The sequence below is a fragment of the Schistocerca americana genome, chromosome 8, assembly GCF_021461395.2.
Source record: "Schistocerca americana isolate TAMUIC-IGC-003095 chromosome 8, iqSchAmer2.1, whole genome shotgun sequence".
Classification (NCBI taxonomy): Eukaryota; Metazoa; Arthropoda; class Insecta; order Orthoptera; family Acrididae; genus Schistocerca; species Schistocerca americana.
This window is the reverse complement of record NC_060126.1, coordinates 112,105,670-112,125,510: the sequence shown is the minus strand read 5'-3', so window position 1 is coordinate 112,125,510 and position 19,841 is coordinate 112,105,670. Positions and strand designations below refer to the sequence as shown.

At 38.9% G+C, this 19,841-nt stretch overlaps 1 protein-coding gene across 1 annotated transcript in view; it reads right to left on the bottom strand.

The window, feature by feature from the left end:
- LOC124625817 (N-alpha-acetyltransferase 25, NatB auxiliary subunit) overlaps positions 1–17,956 on the bottom strand; it is an 85,602-nt gene extending 67,646 nt beyond the window's left edge. The window contains exons 1-7 of the mRNA XM_047149278.1: positions 17,896–17,956; positions 17,459–17,544; positions 17,221–17,359; positions 16,771–16,964; positions 15,699–15,836; positions 14,128–14,282; positions 12,884–13,134 (exon numbers count right to left, since the gene is read on the bottom strand). Of these exons, the coding sequence (XP_047005234.1) occupies positions 12,884–13,134; positions 14,128–14,282; positions 15,699–15,836; positions 16,771–16,964; positions 17,221–17,359; positions 17,459–17,544; positions 17,896–17,956 (1,024 nt within the window). The remainder of the gene's footprint in view (positions 1–12,883; positions 13,135–14,127; positions 14,283–15,698; positions 15,837–16,770; positions 16,965–17,220; positions 17,360–17,458; positions 17,545–17,895) is intronic.
- Positions 17,957–19,841: the final 1,885 nt, after the last annotated feature.

The following is a 19,841-nucleotide window of genomic DNA, read 5'->3' as shown; positions in this document are numbered from 1 at the left end:
CACTTCCATACATGGCTACACTCCATACAAATACTTTCAGAAACGACTTCCTGACACTTAAATCAATACTCGATGTTAACAAATTTCTCTTCTTCAGAAACGCTTTCCTTGCCATTGCCAGTCTACATTTTATATCCTCTCTACTTGGACCATCATCAGTTACTTTGCTTTCCAAATAGCAAAACTCCTTTACCACTTTAAGTGTCTCATTTTCTAATCTAATTCCCTCAGCATCACCCGACTTAATTTGACTACATTCCATTATCCTTGTTTTGTTTTTGTTAATGTTCATATTATACCCTCCTTTCAAGACACTGTCCATTCCATTCAACTGCTCTTCCAAGTCCTTTGCTGTCTCTGACAGAATTACAATGTCATCGGCGAACCTCAAAGTTTTTATTTCTTCTCCATGGATTTTAATACCTACTCTTTTGTTTCCTTTATTGCTTGCTCAATATACAGATTGAATAACATCGGGGATAGGCTACCACCATGTCTCACTCCCTTCCCAAACACTGCTTCCCTTTCATGCCCCTCGACTGTTATAACAGCCATCTGATTTCTGTACAAATTGCAAATAGCCTTTCGCTCCCTGTATTTTGCCCCTGCCACCTTCAGAATATGAAAGAGAGTATTCATATCAACATTGTCAAAAGCTTTCTCTAAGTCTACAAATGCTAGAAACATAGGTTTGCATTTCCTTAATTTTTCTTATAAGATAAGTCGTAGGGTCAGTATTGCCTCACGTGTTCCAATATTTCTACGGAATCCAAACTGACCTTCCCCGAGGTTGGCTTCTATCAATTTTTCCATTCATCTGTAAAGAATTCGCGTTAGTATTTTGCAGCCTTGACTTATTAAACTGATAGTTCGGTAATTTTCACATCTGTCAACACCTGCTTTGTTTGGGATTGGAATTATTACATTCTTCTTGATGTCTGAGGGTATTTAGCCTGTCTCATACATCTTGCTCACCAGATGGTAGAGTTTTGTTAGGCCTGGACTGGCTCTCCCAAGGCTGCCAGCAGTTCTAATGGAATGTTGTCTAGTTCGGGGGCCTTGTTTCGACTCAGATCTTTCAGTGCTCTGACAAACACTTCAAGCAGTATCATGTCTCCCATTTCATCTTCATCTACATCCTCTTCCATTTCCATAATATTCTCCTCAAGTACATCGCCCTTGTATAGACCCTCTATATACTCCTTCCACCTTTCTGCTTTCCCTTCTTCGCTCAGAACTGGGTTTCCATCAAAGCTCTTGATATTCATGCAAGTGGTTCTCCTTTCTCCAAAGGTCTCTTTAATTTCCCTGTAGGCAGTATCTATCTTACCCCTCGTGAGATAAGCCTCTACATCCTTACATTTGTCCTCTAGCCATCCCTGCTTAGCCATTTTGCACTTCCTGTCGATCTCATTTTTGAGACGTTTGTATTCCTTTTTGCCTGCGTCATTTACTGCATTTTTGTATTTTCTCCTTTCATCAATTAAATTCAGTATCTCTTCTGTTACCCAAGGATTTCTACTAGCCCTCGTCTTTTTACCTATTTGATCCTCTGTTGCCTTCACTATTTCATCTCTCAAAGCTACCCATTCTTCTTCTACTGTATTTCTTTCCCCCATTCCTGTCAATTGTTCCCTTATGCTCTCCCTGAAACTCTGTACAATCTCTGGTTCTTTCAGTGTATCCAGGTCCCATCTCCTTAAATTCCCACCTTTTTGCAGTTTCTTCAGTTTTAATCTACAGTTCATAATCAATAGATTGTGGTCAGAGTCCACATCTCCCCTGGAAATGTCTTACAATTTAAAACCTGGTCCCTAAATCTCTATCTTACCATTATATAATCTATCTGATACCTTTTAGTATCTCCAGGGTTCTTCCATGTATACAACCTTCTTTTATGATTCTTGAACCAAGTGTTAGCTATGATTAAGTTATGATCTGTGCAAAATTCTACCAGGCGGCTTCCTCTTTCATTTCTTAGCCCCAATCCATATTCACCTACTATGTTTCCTTCTCTCCCTTTGCCTACTGACGAATTCCAGTCACCCACGACTTTTAAATTTTCATCTCCCTTCACTACCTGAATAATTTCTCTTATCTCCTCATACGTTTCATTAATTTTTTCGTCATCTGCAGAGCTAGTTGGCATATAAACTTGTACTACTGTAGTAGACGTGGGCTTTGTGTCTATCTTGGCCACAATAATGCGTTCACTATGCTGTTTGTAGTAGCTTAACCATACTTCTATTTTTTTTATTCATTATTAAACCTACTCCTGCATTACCCCTATTTGGTTTTGTATTTATAACGCTGTATTCACCTGACCGAAGGTCTTGTTCCTCCTGCCACCGAACTTCACTAATTCCCACTATATCTAACTTCAACCTATCCATTTCCCTTTTTAAATTTTCTAACCTACCTGCCCGATTAAGGGATCTGACATTCCACCCTCCGATCCATAGAATGCCAGTATTCTTTCTCCTGATAACGACGTCCTGCTGAGTAGTCCCCGCCCGCAGATCCGAATGGGGGACTATTTTACCTCCGGAATATTTTACCCAAGAGGACGCCATCATAATTTAATCATACAGTAAAGCTGCATGCCCTCGGGAAAAATTACGGCTGTAGTTTCCCCTTGCTTTCAGCCGTTCGCAGTACCAGCACACCAAGGCCGTTTTGGTTAGTGTTGCAAGGCCAGATCAGTCAACCATCCAGACTGTTGCCCCTGCAACTACTGGAAAGGCTGCTGCTGCCCCTCTTCAGGAACCACACGTTTGTCTGGCCTCTCAACAGATACCCCTCCGTTGTGGTTGCACCTACGGTACAGCTATTTATATCGTTGAGGTACGCAAGCCTCCCCACCAATGGCAAGGTCCATGGTTCATGGGTTAGAAAACTTAAAAAGGGAAATGGATATGTTAAAATTATATATAGTAGAAATCAGTGAAGTATGGTGTCAGGAAGAACAGGACTTCTGATAAGGTGAATACAGAGATATAAACATAAAATCAAATATAATAACGAGAAAATAGGAAGGCGGATAAGCTACTATGAACAGCACAATGAATGCATCAATGTAGCCAAGATAGCCACGAAATCCACACCCACCACAGTTTGTTGTTGTTGTTGTGGTCTTCAGTCCTGAGACTGGTTTGATGCAGCTCTCCATGCTACTCTATCCTGTGCATGCTTCTTCATCTCCCAGTACCTACTGCAACCTACATCCTTCTGAATCTGCTTAGTGTATTCATCTCTTGGTCTCCCTCTACGATTTTTACCCTCCACGCTGCCCTCCAATGCTAAATTTGTGATCCCTTGATGCCTCAAAACATGTCCTACCAATCGATCCCTTCTTCTAGTCAAGTTGTGCCACAAACTTCCCTTCTCCCCAATCCTATTCAATACCTGCTCATTAGTTATGTGATCTACCCACCTTATCTTCAGCATTCTTCTGTAGCACCACATTTCGAAAGCTTCTATTCTCTTCTTGTCCAAACTAGTTATCGTCCATGTTTCACTTCCATACATGGCTACACTCCATACAAATACTTCCAGAAATGACTTCCTGGCACTTAAATCTATACTCGATGTTAACAAATTTCTCTTCTTGAGAAACGCTTTCCTTGCCACTGCCAGTCTACATTTTATACCCTCTCTACTTCGACCATCATAGGTTATTTTACTCCCTAAATAGCAAAACTCCTTTACTACTTTAAGTGTCTCATTTCCTAATCTAATTCCCTCAGCATCACCCGACTTAATTTGACTACATTCCATTATCTTCGTTTTGTTTTTGTTGATGTTCATCTTATATCCTCCTTTCAAGACACTGTCCATTCAGTTCAACTGCTCTTCCAGGTCCTTTGCTGTCTCTGACAGAATTACAATGTCATCGGCGAATCTCAAAGTTTTTACTTCTTCTCCATGAATTTTAATACCTACTCCGAATTTTTCTTTTGTTTCCTTTACTGCTTGCTCAATATACAGATTGAATAACATCGGGGAGAGGCTACAACCCTGTCTCACTCCCTTCCCAACTACAGCTTCCCTTTCATGCCCCTCGACTCTTATAACTGCCATCTGGTTTCTGTACAAATTGTAAATAGCCTTTCGCTCCCTGTATTTTACCCCTGCCACCTTCAGAATTTGAAAGAGAGTATTCCAGTTAACATTGTCAAATGCTTTCTCTAATTCTACAAATGCTAGAAACGCAGGTTTGCCTTTTCTTAATCTTTCTTCTAAGATAAGTCGTAAGGTCAGTATTGCCTCACGTGTTCCAACATTTATACGGAATCCAAACTGATCTTCCCCGAGGTCGGCTTCTACCAGTTTTTCCATTTATCTGTAAAGATTCGCGTTACTATTTTGCAGCCTTGACTTATTAAACTGATAGTTCGGTAATTTTCACATCTGTCAACACCTGCTTTCTTTGGGATTGGAATTATTATATTCTTCTTGAAGTCTGAGGGTATTTCGCCTGTCTCATACATCTCGCTCACCAGATGGTAGGGTTTTGTCATGACTTGCTCTCCCGAGGCCATCAGTAGTTCTAATGGAATGTTGTCTACTCCCGGGGCCTTCTTTCGACTCAGGTCTTTCAGTGCTCTGTCAAACTCTTCACACAGTATCTTATCTCCCATTTCGTCTTCATCTACATCCTCTTCCATTTCCATAATATTATCCTCAAGTACATAGCCCTTGTATAAACCCTCTATATACTCCTTCCACCTTTCAGCCTTCCCTTCTTTGCTTAGAACTGGGTTGCCATCTGAGCTTTTGATATTCATGCAAGTGGTTCTCTTCTCTCCAAAGGTCTCTTTAATTTTCCTGTAGGCAGTATATATCTTACCCCTAGTGAGACAAGCCTCTACATCCTTACATTTGTCCTCTAGCCATCCCTGCTTAGCCATTTTGCACTTCCTGTCAATATCTTTTTGAGACGTTTGTATTCCTTTTTGCCTGCTTCATTTACAGCATTTTTATATTTTCTCCTTTCATCAATTAAAGTCAATATTTCTTCTGTTACCCAAGGATTTCTATTAGCCCTCGTCTTTTTACCTACTTGATCGTCTGCTGCCTTCACTACTTCATCCCTCAGAGCTACCCATTCTTCTTCTACTGTATTTCTTTCCCCCATTCCTGTCAATTGTTCCCTTATGCTCTCCCTGAAACTCTGTAAAACCTCTGATTCTTTCAGTGTATCCAGCTCCCCTCTCCTTAAATTCCCACCTTTTTGCAGTTTCTTCAGTTTCAATCTGCAGTTCATAACCAACAGATTGTGGTCAGAATCCACATCTCCCCTGGAAATGTCTTACAATTTAAAACCTGGTTCCTAAATCTCTGTCTTACCATTATATAATCTATCTCATACCTTTTAGTATCTCCAGGAGTCTTCCAGGTATACAGCCTTCTTTTATGATTCTTGAACCAAGTGTTATGCTCTGTGCAAAATTCTACCAGGCGGCTTCCTCTTTCATTTCTTACCCCCAATCCATATTCACCTACTATGTTTCCTTCTCTCCCTTTTCCTACTGACGAATTCCAGTCACCCATGACTATTAAATTTTCGTCTCCCTTCACTACCTGAATAATTTCTTTTATCTCGTCATACATTTCATCTATTTCTTTATCATCTGCGGAGCTAGTTGGCATATAAACTTGTACTACTGTAGTAGGCATGGGCTTAGTGTCTATCTTGGCCACAATAATGCATTCATTATGCTGTTTGTAGTAGCTAACCCACACTCCTATTTTTTTTTATTCATTATTAAAGCTACTCCTGCATTACCCCTATTTGATTTTGTATTTATAACCCTGTGATCACCTGACCAAAAGTCTTGTTCCTCCTGCCACCGAACTTCATTAATTCCCACTATATCTAACTTCAACCTATCCATTTCCCTTTTTAAAATTTCTAACCTACCTGCCCGATTAAGGGATCTGACATTCCAGCCGTAGAATGCCAGTTTTCTTTCTCCTGATAACGACGTCCTCCTGAGTAGTCCCCGCCCGGAGGTCCGAATGGGGGACTATTTTACCTCCGGAATATTTTACCCAAGAGGATGCCATCATCATTTAATCATACAGTAGAGCTGCATGTCCTCGGGAAAAATTACGGCTGTAGTTTCCCCTTGCTTTCAGCCGTTCGCAGTACCAGCACAGCAAGGCCGTTTTGGTTAATGTTACAAGGCCAGATCAGTCAATCATCCAGACTGTTGCCCCTGCAACTACTGGAAAGGCTGCTGCCTCTCTTCAGGAACCACATGTTTGTCTGGCCTCTCAACAGATACCCCTCCGTTGTGGTTGCACCTACGGTACGGCCATCTGTATCACAGAGGCACTAGTTTCGCAGATGATGATGAAATGTATGATGAGATAAAAGAAATTATTCAGATAGTTAAGGGAGATGAAAATTTAACAGTCATGGGGGACTGGAATTTGATAGTAGGAAAAGGAAGAGAAGGAAAAGTAATGGATGAATATAGACTGGGGCAAAAGAATGGAAGAGGAAGCTGCCTGGTAGAATTTTGCACAAAGCATAACTTAATCATAGCTAACACTTAGTGTAAGAATCACGAAAGAAGGTTGTTTAAGTGCAACAGACCTCGAGACACTGGAAGGTTTCAGATAGATTATATAATGGTAAGACAGATATAGAAATCAGGTTTTAAATTGTAAGACATTTCCATGGGCAGATGGGGACTGACCACAATTTATCGATTATGAACTGTGGATTAAAACTGAAAAAAACTGCAAAAAGGTGGAAATTTAAAGACATGGGACCAGATAAACTGAAGGAACCAGAGGCTTCAGAGGGAGTGTTAGGGAACAATTGACAAGAATAGGGGAAAGGAATACAGTAGAAGAAGAATGAGTAGCTTTGAGAGATGAAAGGCAGCAGAGGATCAAGTAAGTAAAAAGACAGGGGCTAGTAGAAATTCTTTGGTAATACATGAGACGTTGAATTTAATCGATGAAAGGACAAAATATAAAAATGCAATAAACGGAGCAGGAAAAAGGGAATAAAAGTATCTTTAAAAAAGGAGATCGACAGTGATGCACAAAATGGCTAAGCAGGAATGGCTAGAGGACAAATGTAAGAATGTAGAAGCATGTATCACTAGAGTAAGATAGGTATTGCCAACAGGAAAATTAAAGAGACCTTTGGAGAAAACAGAACCACCTGTATGAATATCATGAGTTTTGTTGGAAAACCAGTCCTAGCCAAAGAAGGGAAAGCAGAAAGGTGGAATGAATATACAAAGGGAGATGTACTTGAGGGCAATATTTTGGAAATGGAAGAGGACGTAGAGGAAGATGAGAAGGGAGATATGATGCTGTGAGAATAATTTGACAGAGCACTGAAAGATCTATGTCAAAACAAGGCCCCAGGAGTAGACAACATTCTATTAGAGCTATTGATAGCCTTGGGAGAGCCAGCTATGACAACACTCTTCCCATCTGGTGAGCAAGATGTAGGAGACAGGTGTAAGACCCTCACACTTCAAGAAGAATGTAATAATCCCGATTCCAAAGAAAACAAGTGCTGACATGTGAAAATTACTAAACTGTCAGTTTAATAATTTATGGTTACAAAATACCAACATGAATGCTTTACAGAAGAATGGAAAAACTCGTAGAAGCTGACCTTGGAGAAGATCATAGTTTGGATTGTGGAGAATGTAGGAACACACGAGGCAATACTGACCCTAAGATTTCTCATAGAAAATAGGTTAAGGGAAGCCAAACCTACGTTTACAGCATTTGTAGATTTAGAGAGAGCTTTTGGCAATGTTGATTGAAACACTATTTCAAATTCCCAAGATGGCAGGGGTAAAATATAGGGAGTTAAAGGCTATTTACAATTTGTACAAAAACCAGACGGCAGTTATAAGAGTCGAGCTGCACAAAAGGGAAACAGTGGTTGAGAAGGGAGTGAGGCAGGGCTGTAGCCTATCCATGATGTTATTAAGCCTGTTTACTGAGCAAGTAGTAAAGGAAACAAAAGAAAAGCATGGAGTAGGAATTACAGTCCAGGGAGGTTTGCCAATGGCACTGTAATTCTGTCAGAGACAACAAAGCACTTGGAACGGCAGCTGAATGGAATGGACAGTATCTCGAAAGGAGGGTATATATAATGAACATCAAAAAAAAAAAAAAGCACAATGAGGACAATGGAATGTAGTCGAATTAAATCAGGTCATGCTGAGGAATTAGATCTGCAAATGAGACACTTAAAGTAGCAGATGAGCTGCAATTTGGGCAGCAAAATAACTGATGACGGTTGAAGTAAAGTGGATATAAAATGCAGACTGGTGATGGCAAGGAAAGTATTTCTGAAAAAGAGAAATTTTTTAACATCCAGCATAGATTTAAGAGTTGGGGAGTCTTTTTATGAAAATATTTGTAGGAGTATAACCATGTATGGAAGCGAAACATGGATGATAAACAGTTTAGACAAAAAGAGAATAGAAGCTTTTGAAATGTGGGACTACAGAAGAATGCTGAAGATTAGATGGGCGGATCACATTTCTAATGAGGAGGTAGCGAGTACAATTGGGGAGAAGAGAAATTTGTGGTTCAACCTGACTAAAAGAAGGGATCTGTTGGTAGGACACATTCTGAGGCATCGAGGGATCACCAGTTTAGATGGGCGGATCACATTTCTAATGAGGAGGTAGCGAGTACAATTGGGGAGAAGAGAAATTTGTGGTTCAACCTGACTAAAAGAAGGGATCTGTTGGTAGGACACATTCTGAGGCATCGAGGGATCACCAGTTTAGTAATGGAGGGAAGTGCGGGGAAAGGGGGGGGGGGGCAAAAATTGTAGACAGTGGCCAAAAGATGAATACAGTAAGCAGATTCAGGGGGAAGTAGACTGCAGTAGTTATTTGATGATGAGGAGGCTTGCACAGGATAGAGTAGCACGGAAAGCTACACCAAATCAGTCTTTGGACTGAAGACAACAACAACAAAAACAACAGCAGGAGACGTAAGAGTCTGGATAGATACCAGAACCATACTTATGCATTTTGTGCAGCAATGTTGTCGACACTCACTGTGAGGTATGATGGGAGCGACTGGGGGTGTGTCAGCCGGTGGTTCTACACAGTCAATTGGACAGCAGCGGGCAGATGATATTTTTTGGAAGCAAGAGACATTGTAACATTCTCATGTCAGGATGGAAGTGAAATACGCTGTGTGTTCAGAAAAAAACTGTGTTCTCAGGTTCCACTGTAACCAACACCTCAGAAAATGCAACATATCTGGAAGAAACAGCCAAATATTTGTGGCAATGGAGATATAAGTCTAACAACTATCCTGGACAATGATGACTAAAAATAATGAAACTACAGGAGGAGAACAAGTAAGGAAAAAACGCAGTGAAGATAAAAATTAATGTAAATCATCTGTTTTAATTTCTTTTATTTCTACTTGTATTATCAAACTGTAAACAATCAATAATAGAATAGGTGTAATGGAAACATTTCAGATAGAGCCCTAAGATGAATAAAAGTTTGTAATTTTGATTAGTCAGAGTACGTTAAAACATAAATTCTTCTCAAGGAGCCTCTTAAAAAAAGTGGGGACAATCTTATATTAAAGGTTGTCTTATACTAGAGTAAATAAAGTATGTCAAAAACGCCTCATTCTGCATTTTCAGGCAAGTCAGATTAAATGTCTGGATTGCCAATAAGCCTTTTTCCTCAGTTACGTTAATTGGTTCAAAAGTTTGCTTTGTTGTCTGATGTATCAGTGTTACAGCTGGCCGACATATTTTCCTTACTGTCTCAACGATTTTCCAAGAAAAATGTACATAGTAGCAGCTAAGTTAGGATACTTACAACACCCAACATCAGACACTGTAGTTTAAGCATCCTGTATTGTGGATTTGCAGGAGTCGAACTGAAAATGTAAATTCATATTTGAAAGTATCAATCACGTGTGGAAAATGGTCTGCTTATGTCCAGATAAGGAGATCCATGTGCAGGCTTTAACCCTTTCCAATCCAATTTTTCTGTTCACTGCATTCTCTCTAACCCTTATTTATCACTGTCCAACATCAGAGGCGTAGCGGCAAATCGTGTCAGACGTAGTTAGACAGTGGATCTGAAAGGGTTAATACAGTCAGGCCCCTCCCTAGGTGGAGTACTGTGAACTGTGTCTGCATTTGATGCATCTCAATTGGTGCAACAGACCTTATTGGCAGATTCTGACATTTCGCATGTGACCTAGAACTATTATGATACAGAGCAGCGAGATTTCATCATAGGCTCCAAAGTGGTAAACACATTCCATCCAGCAACGGCCACCCAGTCATGTTTTCACAGTCCTGGGCTAGTGCTGGGCATTGCTTGTGACAGTACACACTGTTTCCACAATTTTTTCCACTGTCTGATTCTGGTTTGTGGAAAGCAGATGACTCTCAGTCTTACAATGTCTTACAGCCAACAGTTAGTTCAAGATGTTTTTGCCCAGGCTGCTGTAAGTGCACCTTGGTGTGACCAGCTTCTTCTATGGGTCCTGCAATATATATCCTGGCTGGCTGGTCTCCCAAGCTCTCAAGGGGCAGATCCACTTTTTCTCCTGGCAGCATTAACTTCAAGTTCAGCAAGGTGTGGTTCTCTGAAGACGAGGAATGGTGCCGAGTGGTGGTACCATTATCCCTGCAACGTCGCATACTTCAGCCAACTTAGGAATTTCCAGTATGAAGCAACTGGCACACATGTCTACTGGCCTTGTATCAATGACAATGTTTTACAAGTGGTGTGACAGTGTGCCATTTGGCAGGTAAACCAAACAGACCCAGTCCACTCAGCCTCACCATGATCAGTGCCAACAGAGCCTGGGACCAAGTTCGGGTATATTTCAGGGCTCCTTTCTTGGAATCCATATCATTAATTGCCATGGACTCCTTCCCCCTGTTACCACGTGTCATCCACCTCCAGCAGAAAACAAAGGCAGCCATGAGAGGAGCCCTGGAGTGAATCTTTCCAATAAAAGATGCGTCCTCTACACTGGTGACTGACAACAGTCCCCAAATCACAGAAGCCGATTTCAAAAGATTTTGCACCTACAGACCAATTAATTAAATATTTTATCACAACTACTCCCCGTACAGCCTCAAATGGGCTGGCACAGAGGTCTGTGGAACTTAATGTTTCAAGCCTTAGGGTCAGCAAAAATTGGCTTCAGAACTAAACTTCATCCTAGTTTTTTTAATGTTCATACCCGTCAATGGTCAAAGTTGGGGTGAAGTTCCTTCAAGGGCACTGTCGAAGAATACTTCTGGACTTTCCACCCCAAAACACGAAGCTGACAGACCCATCATTCCATGCAGATGCTTAATTAGGGATATGCACATTTGGGACGACACTCTGACAGAACAGCAGGGCAGCCACGTATACTGGTAGCTACAACACATGGAATGCTGTTCCAGCACTGCAATCAACTCTAGTTGCAGCACCCTACTCAGTGGCCTTCCTCATCAGGCAATCCGCCATCACCACCACCTCATAGTTCTGTCCACTCTGGAATTACAGAGAATGGCTGCCTGGCCCTTCCTTTCCACAAACTGTGGGACATGCCCCGTCATCAACAGATCCTCAGAGTCATGCAGCGACTCCTCATCTCCCACATATCTTCAGTCATATGCCAGAAGCTCTTGCTCCACAGCATTGCCGGCAGCCCCAGATGTCTCCGAGACTCCTGACAAGATGTCACCCAACCCTGGGCTGTTTCTGCTGTGTTCTCCCTTGCACTGGCGTGGCAGGTACCAAACGTGTGTGTCAGTGGCTTGATGTGGGAGGAGTTTAATAAACCCACTGGATGTGCAAATAGATGGTATAGACATGTCAATAGGTGTAATATCAGCAAAGGTGCCTATGACAGAAAAGCAGCTTCTGTCGCAGGCTGGTCACATGAGCTTCCATAGCTGACAAATATAAGACTACTCAGTGGTGGTCTCTTCCGAGTTTGGTATCCCACCTCGTCTCTACATGTGGACTCTGCAATACTGTGAGTGTTTACTGTGGGGTCCTAGTAAACCCTCGATTCTTTAAAGAATCAAGCTCCCATGAATAAAAGAGCTTGAAACATTTGATAACTTTACGAATGAGTTATTGTGTTAAATATTTGATTTTAAGCATGTAAGCGAGAGAAAGTTTACAAAAGGTTTGAAATTATGCATAAAGTTTGTTGGAAGTTGTGAAGTCCTCTCCTTTTCAAATACTAGATGAATGTACTCCAGATATTTGTGCACCATCAGTTACACTGTCTCAAGACAAGCACACAATTTCTAATTGTAATACTTGTCTTATTGTGTTAAACTTTTTAACATAAGATTATGAGAATATGATGCCATTTTAAATTTGGACAATAATTATGTACAATATTGAAAATCAAATTTTTGTTGCCCCTGAAATCCATTAGATAGACAAGCAGCAATTGGTACCAGGTTCTGGGTTAGTCACTTAGTAAAACTGGCAGTGCTATCAATGATGAACTTGTGGTTTCCCCTACTGGCTGCCTATAAGGAACTATGATTGTGAAATAAATTATCTGGCTGAATCATACTTGGGTCTTATTCTACTATTCTGGAATGATATCAGAACAATTTATTTGTGGCTTAGACAAATATTTCTCCAAGAATTATTACTTTTTGGTTCAAGGATTAACTGACAATTTATGCTGTTGTTACAGGAGTTATTTTATGTACAACAAATTATCTGACCTGAAGTGAGGGTTACAGCCTTTGCCTCAGTATTATTAGGGGTGTTATCACTTTGGTGACTAATGTTGTATATACATTGACAGATCACCAGCCACCCACTAAAAATAATGTAATACTCATTATCCCATATTATAGTGCTATGTCGCCTACCTAATAGAGCCTCAGGATGATCACCTCGCTCTGCCATAAGTCGATACATTTCCAAACGTGCAAGGTAAGGGCCCCGTAACCGACGTGGTAGTTTTGTTTCATTGTCTCGAACCAGACGTGCAAGGAAGTCCCGAACTGCTTCTGGCGTGGAATCTGCACCCGGTATCCCTTCACTGGGGTCTGCTTGGCCCGAATCAATTAGTTTCAATGCTGATGATAAGTACTCAGTAATGTATGACCACCTGTCCATGCTGCCAACACAAAAAGATACAATGAATTATAGTTGGCATGTGACAATATATAGGTTTAAAAACACAGTATTAAATGGTGTTCAAAACATTTTTGTGTGTGTGAAGCTGATAGTTTAGAATGCTGCACAATGTCTTTCCTTTGCTATTTTTGTACAGGTACAATGAAAATACTAAATTACAATAATTTCATTTAAAACAATTCTTATACTTCAACAGCTATCAGGACACACATAAGAAAATTTAGAGAACATATGCAAATATATCTACACATAATTTTGTATCTACATCTGAAATCCAGGTGTAAATCATACACTACGTAATAGCCAAACACCACTTTCGGATGTGCAAAATTTGAAAAACTTTTAATGAATTTGGTTAATGGTTTAATACCGATTATAATTATGACTGTTCTATTCCTTTAATGGTAGATAATACATATGGAGACAGAATGGCAAAATTCCAAGTACTACAAACCAAAATACATGAAAGTAGAAAATACTATTCCTAGCATTTGAAACCTTTAAATTCCTCCCTCAGGAAGGAAACAGCACCAGGTTGGGAATGTTGGAAAGGAGATGCAGGTCATTCAGATGGAAGGTAAAAAGAGACTGAAGGTGCGCAATCCCACTCAGATCTTAATGCCTGAATAGTAGTTACACTCATTGTTGCACTCAAAAGGGTAATGCACATGCTACTGGCCTGCAGTGGATCTGGGTGGAAACTATTATCGATTCCCTTTTCTTTAACTTCCCTGGCCTGCCAACTGGTTAAGGTTCTACAGTTAAGGGCTATCCCCCTTCTACTGTCCTTGAATCACACTATGTTAGGTGCTGGTTTATGAAACAGATGTGATTCTTGATGACTATAATTGTATACTGATTACATAACACCTAATTATTGTATTGTAGCATTTCCACCAACTTAAAAATTTCAGATAGGAAACTGTAGATAACAATGCCATTTGCAGCTGATACAGTATGCACTAAAACTTACTCTTCCTTCAGCATTAGCTTGAAAAGGAGATTGGCCTGTCGCCAACGCTTCAACTTCATGAGGAGAGTAGCTTTCTTGTACGGGACATGCACATATGATACCAGTTTTTCACCTAGTGGGCCAGTCACAACATCAAGTGCTTCACTGTATTTTCCCTGCAAACAAATGTCAAAGTTTTCAAATCTTTCGGATATGATCAATAACTGTACAATACACTGAACTTTACTAACCCCACACAGGCACTTTATAGCTCAGAAAATTCTACATAAGTTATACTTCTGTTCTTTCATCATTACAAATTCGCTAACAGTCTGAATCTTCCATTCTGCAGGCAAGTGTGTGGTTTTCGAAGGATTAAAACTGTGTGCTGGACCAGGACTCAAAAACCAATACCTCGCCTTTCTTGGGCAATGTTCTTACTAATCAAGCTACTCAGGGACGAATCTCAGTCGCCCCCATCACTTTGCTTCTGTCAGTACCCCTTATGGGCTCAAGTCCTGTTCTGGTACTCAGTTTTAATCTGCCAGACAGTTTCATAAATGACTTTTATGCCTATTAAGACTATGACTTTGCACACAGTATTAAATGCTCTCCACAATGAAAATTCAAAATGTCACAACAAGGTTTTTTACTTTACCTCTCTGGAAAAAACAAAAACACACACGCGCATCAGAAATTTAAAATATAAAAGAAAGGACAATAAATAAGCTGTAGCTGTCAGTACGCTCTAATGCTCTGCATGAGAATCAACTAACCACAGTTAACAAGTAAGAGAGTTAAGCAATGAAAAAAGGTCATAGGATGAGTATATGCTGCTCCCATTAAGGAGTTAATGGACTATCATCTCAGTTTTTATATCTTTATAAATAAAATGAATCACAACTTTAATAAATGAATAATATTATGAAAATTTTAGGAGACTGGTCAGAACATTAAATTACATGACAAACTTTAGTATTAGTCTGGTCCTAAGGAAAGCTGATCTATATTGAAAGGTAATGGCAGTGCGACTTCTGAGAAATGTACCAACTGGTACATACAAGATGCTTTTGGCTAGATGCGAGCCAATACTCAAAAAGTAAACTGATCTATAGAACAGGAAAAAAAAAAAAAAAAACACGTTTTATTTTTGCTTCTTTATTTTTAGTGGTGAAGGTTGTGGTGACAGACTGATCTGTAGAGTACCCCAAAGTCTAAGTAGAGTTGAAAGGTAAGAATTTGGTTGCAGTTTTGCCACGACAATGATGTTACGGGAAGAATAATATTTCTTGTTACAGTGCAAATTTTACGGATTTTGCAGTTGCAAATTTGCTGCAATTCCGTATCATCATATCAGTACTGTAATAATGACATTATCATATTCATTCAACAATTTCACTTAACCCATTGTCATCAGCTATACTATATCTTTCGTTGCAGAGTACTGTACAGTAAATAAAATGATTTCAAGTAGCAGATATCACTTGTGATCTATAGTAGTAATTAACAGGTCTATGCCCTGAAAATATTCAAAGACTTGTGCTTAAGTTCTACTCCTTAACTGATAATTAATTATACCTCATACAGCTCACCTGCATTTCCAGAATCATAAGATACAACTGAACTTCTTGTTCTGCCTCAATTTTATCTTCATTCACAAATTTTTCAACCATTCTCTCAGCTAATGGTAAAACAATGCTCTTTGACAGTTTGTCATCTGCCTTGTATGCCTAAAACAGAAAATAAATAAAATTTTGGAAGTACTTCCAGGTAGGCCTGTAATAGGGTGTGAAATTTACTACACACGTTATATTAGGACACCAGTTCACATTGTGCGACTAAGATTTGAAATATATTATGTCACTGTAATGTTGTCATTTGTAAGGAGAAAAATAATTTGTAAGCGAGGGTAATATTACATTTTCAGATTACCTCTGAAACACTAAATTACCGAACGGTAAATATAGTGATGCTGAACTGCTAAGAACTAACAGTTCCAAAGAGCAATTCAATGTGACAAAATATGTATACAAATGGCAATACCATATATCAACGTTAATAGTGCCTTTACTATAAATTACAGGCGGTCTTTTTCCAAGTTAAAAACAGAAGCCCATGTCAACAAAATAAACAAGAATAACAACAATCCAATGATAGAATATACCACGGTGAATAAGCATCAAGGCAGCTTTGAAGCTGTGATGCTCCATAGTGTATTATAACAGCTGGCGAAAACTTATCCAACAAAGACTTGAAGAGATACAAAGAAACATTATTAGGTAACGAATGTGAATACCAAGAATTCTGCTGCTTGTAATTTAATGTGTTATTTATAAAATGAACATGTAAATTTGTATTTTGAAAGTAACTGATAGAATTATACTTTTAAAATACAATAATTTATACTTGTTAATAAGCGCCAAAGATCTCTGCACTTATTAACATCAACTTAAAAAAAATGTTTACTGATGTACTGTACAACATATCATCATACATATATAATTCATAACAAGTTTTTCTTCATATGGTTCAACTTCAACATTTCATATAATGCTTACACGAACAAAATGCAGTATGTATTTTCAAACTGATTAAAGAAAGGCAGAAATGGTTTAAAATAACCGAATATTAACAAAATATAAACAGGGCTTAAGGCCATCATACCTGCATCACCACACTCATAACAGCCCAAAAGTAATATGGGTTCTTCGGTTTCAATTTGTAAAGCATAAGGGCAGTTTGATGTTGTCTTTTGTAATCGGCAACACGTACATATGCCATGAAGAGATGTGTAAGCAGCTCTTCGTTGGTAGGGTCTTTCTTTGTAGCTGCTTCGTAAATTTCGCATATTCTCTCCGCTGTAAGAGTTTGGAAATTCTTATAAAATACTTATTCACAGTCACAAAATTTCCTGTTGAAACACTGATAGCCAACAGAAACTAATCTAAAATGTGTCTATCAGAAAATAATTAAGTTAATTTCTAGCACCGGAATCTTACATTAAAATCACTGACACTGGAAAATAATAATACTTAGGCCTAGCTACTGTAAAGTGCAGTATGACTGATAGCTGCAGTTTGTCACACAGAAACACAGTAAGAAACAAATGCATACGCCTGTGGATTTCTCGGTAACATATTGTCATAGCCTGTAGAGTAGAGTCGTCGCATGGTACTTCTGCCCGAACTGCCTCCAGAAGCTCGATGCATTCTTCTTTTTTGCCCATACGCAGAAGGGCAAGTGCTTTCAGTACCTGCAATGATGAGTCTATTTAGCATCAATACAAAATTTAGTGGGCATTTTCATTACTTCCATGTAACAAGAAAAGTATGTAACTATTTCCTGGCTTCACCTTTGCACATTGAAAATTTGGCTGCTTCTTCAGAACTTTGTCTGCTTCCTGCAGTGCCTTCTTACTATTGCCAATGTCCAGCCAATCTGTAAACGGAAATAACAATTGTGTATATGGTAACATTTCCTACCGCCAACTTCTATGTTAAGTTGTGAAAACATTAGACGCATATATCCTCTGATATTAAAATACGACTAGAGACAAATATTTAAACTGCGGATATGATTATGACTTCGTACTTTACTATTATTTAGAGGCAGCAGATTCATTATTTTCAGATATGAAAATTTATGTTTACATTCTGTGTCTAGTGATATCACACGATTATTTTCTACAGATGAACTACGATACAAAACTACCACTATCCACCAAAAAACTAGGTGATATTTATATCAATGCGTAACAATGCGACATTTATATATGTCTTCGTACATTACCATATATTGGACGAAGTCTTCGTTCACCAACACTACTATCCACATGGGTTTTAGCAGCCATATTTATTAACAAGTTACTACACAAACAACTTCGAACAACTGACGCTAGATAGCAGAAGTTTCGTAATCGGTTGGTAAGAGCGCTTATCTTAAATGTACAAACAACCCAGTCAAAATTTCAATTTGTTCTTTTACTAATCCAGTGCCACGCACTGTGCACTTTTCACGCTAAGTGTCATCTGAGTCATCGGATTGCATCTGAAAAATGTTCCGAAATGTCTGGAGTATTTTGCTGACATCGAAAACTTCCACTGAACATACGGCAGCTCTGTACACATAAGGCGAGAAATATAACAACAATAAATTACAAAAAAACTTCTGTCTCACCGTATATCATAGCACCTTGATACGGGACTTAAAAAAAGAGAAAAGGGTTCTATGAACGGTAACAAACTCTATAATATTTGAAACACATTAAAATTCAACGAATCATAGACGGCGAAATAATCATATAAAAAGGAAAAGCTAGGACTGAACAAGAATGAGGCAGATATGGAACCTGCCTGACCTTTCCAAATGAACTATAATCCTTGAGGATTTCCTCATTGTGGATCTATGGAACAAAAAGTTTATCAGCTTCGAGACATCTCTTTAAGGAGTTGGTTTTCCTGAGTACTACTTCACAGTACATTAATTCCCTCATGTAGCTGGTTGTAAATAATCACTACAGTTCAATAGGAACAGTTATGTACATAATTACAATTCCAGAAGGATAAATGACATTCATCACTCTATATTAAGGTTGTCATTAGCACGAAAAGGGGTGCATAATGCCGCAACTAAAAGTTTTGATTACTTACACAGTGATATGAAATGTCTGACAGACAACAAATTAAACTTTGGAAACAAACTGAGAAAGTTTCTTATTCCGTAGAAGAATTTCTATATTTGTTATTTATAAAAGGTATAAATATGAAAAAAGCAACTTAGAAATATATATAGAAATAACAATATGCACAAATTAATTTGCGATATGACTGTAAAATCACTCGTTCCACGTCACTACGATCTACGGTGCAAAATGGTCCAAGGAACATGTAACTAACTAACTTTCTACTTTATTTATATTGCATAGAGTGAACAAATACTTTTGCAAACGTCGTTGTTGTTATACAATATTTTGAGAATTTCCAGAATGAAATTTTCACTCTGCAGCGGAGTGTGCGTTGATATGGAACTTCCTGGCAGATTAAAACTGTGTGCCGGACCGAGACTCGAACTCGGGGCTTTGCCTTTCGCGGTCAAGTGCTCTACCGTCCTTCCTTCCTTTTTTTTTGTTGTTGTTAAATTCTGTTCGTTATTGTTCGTTGTGTTGGGTTGGAGCGGACGTCACATGACATGCGTTGTCAGTTCGTTATTAATCACTTCACTCAGTTTCTTTACTACAAAAGCAGCCAACTCTCTGGCCGAACGCGCTGAGCTACCGTGCCGGCTGTCCCGTCTGAGCTAACCAAGCACGACTAACAGCTTCATTTCCGCCAGTACCTCGTTTTGTTTTATTTTGAGAGTTTCTTTCAAAATACGAACAAAACAGATAGTTGATATAAATTAAGAAAACTACAATACAAGCGCACAAAAGAGAATACAAAGCCACAAAAGTAGGTATACGATTAAGGTACGTCTAATTTCCAACAAAAACTGTAAGACCACATGTTTTCAACTGAAAATTCAGAAAGTATACAAATTTCTTTATCAGGAATTTCCTTTTGAAGATATTTCCATCATGCGCACATAAGTCTCTTGGCAATTTGTTAAACCATATGTGACCACTGATGTGTGGGCTGTGGTCTGTTATTTTTAGATTAATTCTTTGCCTAAAAAATCTTTTTGATGATGTATAGAAATAAAATTACCTTATATAAATACTAGGAATATACTGTAAAGTA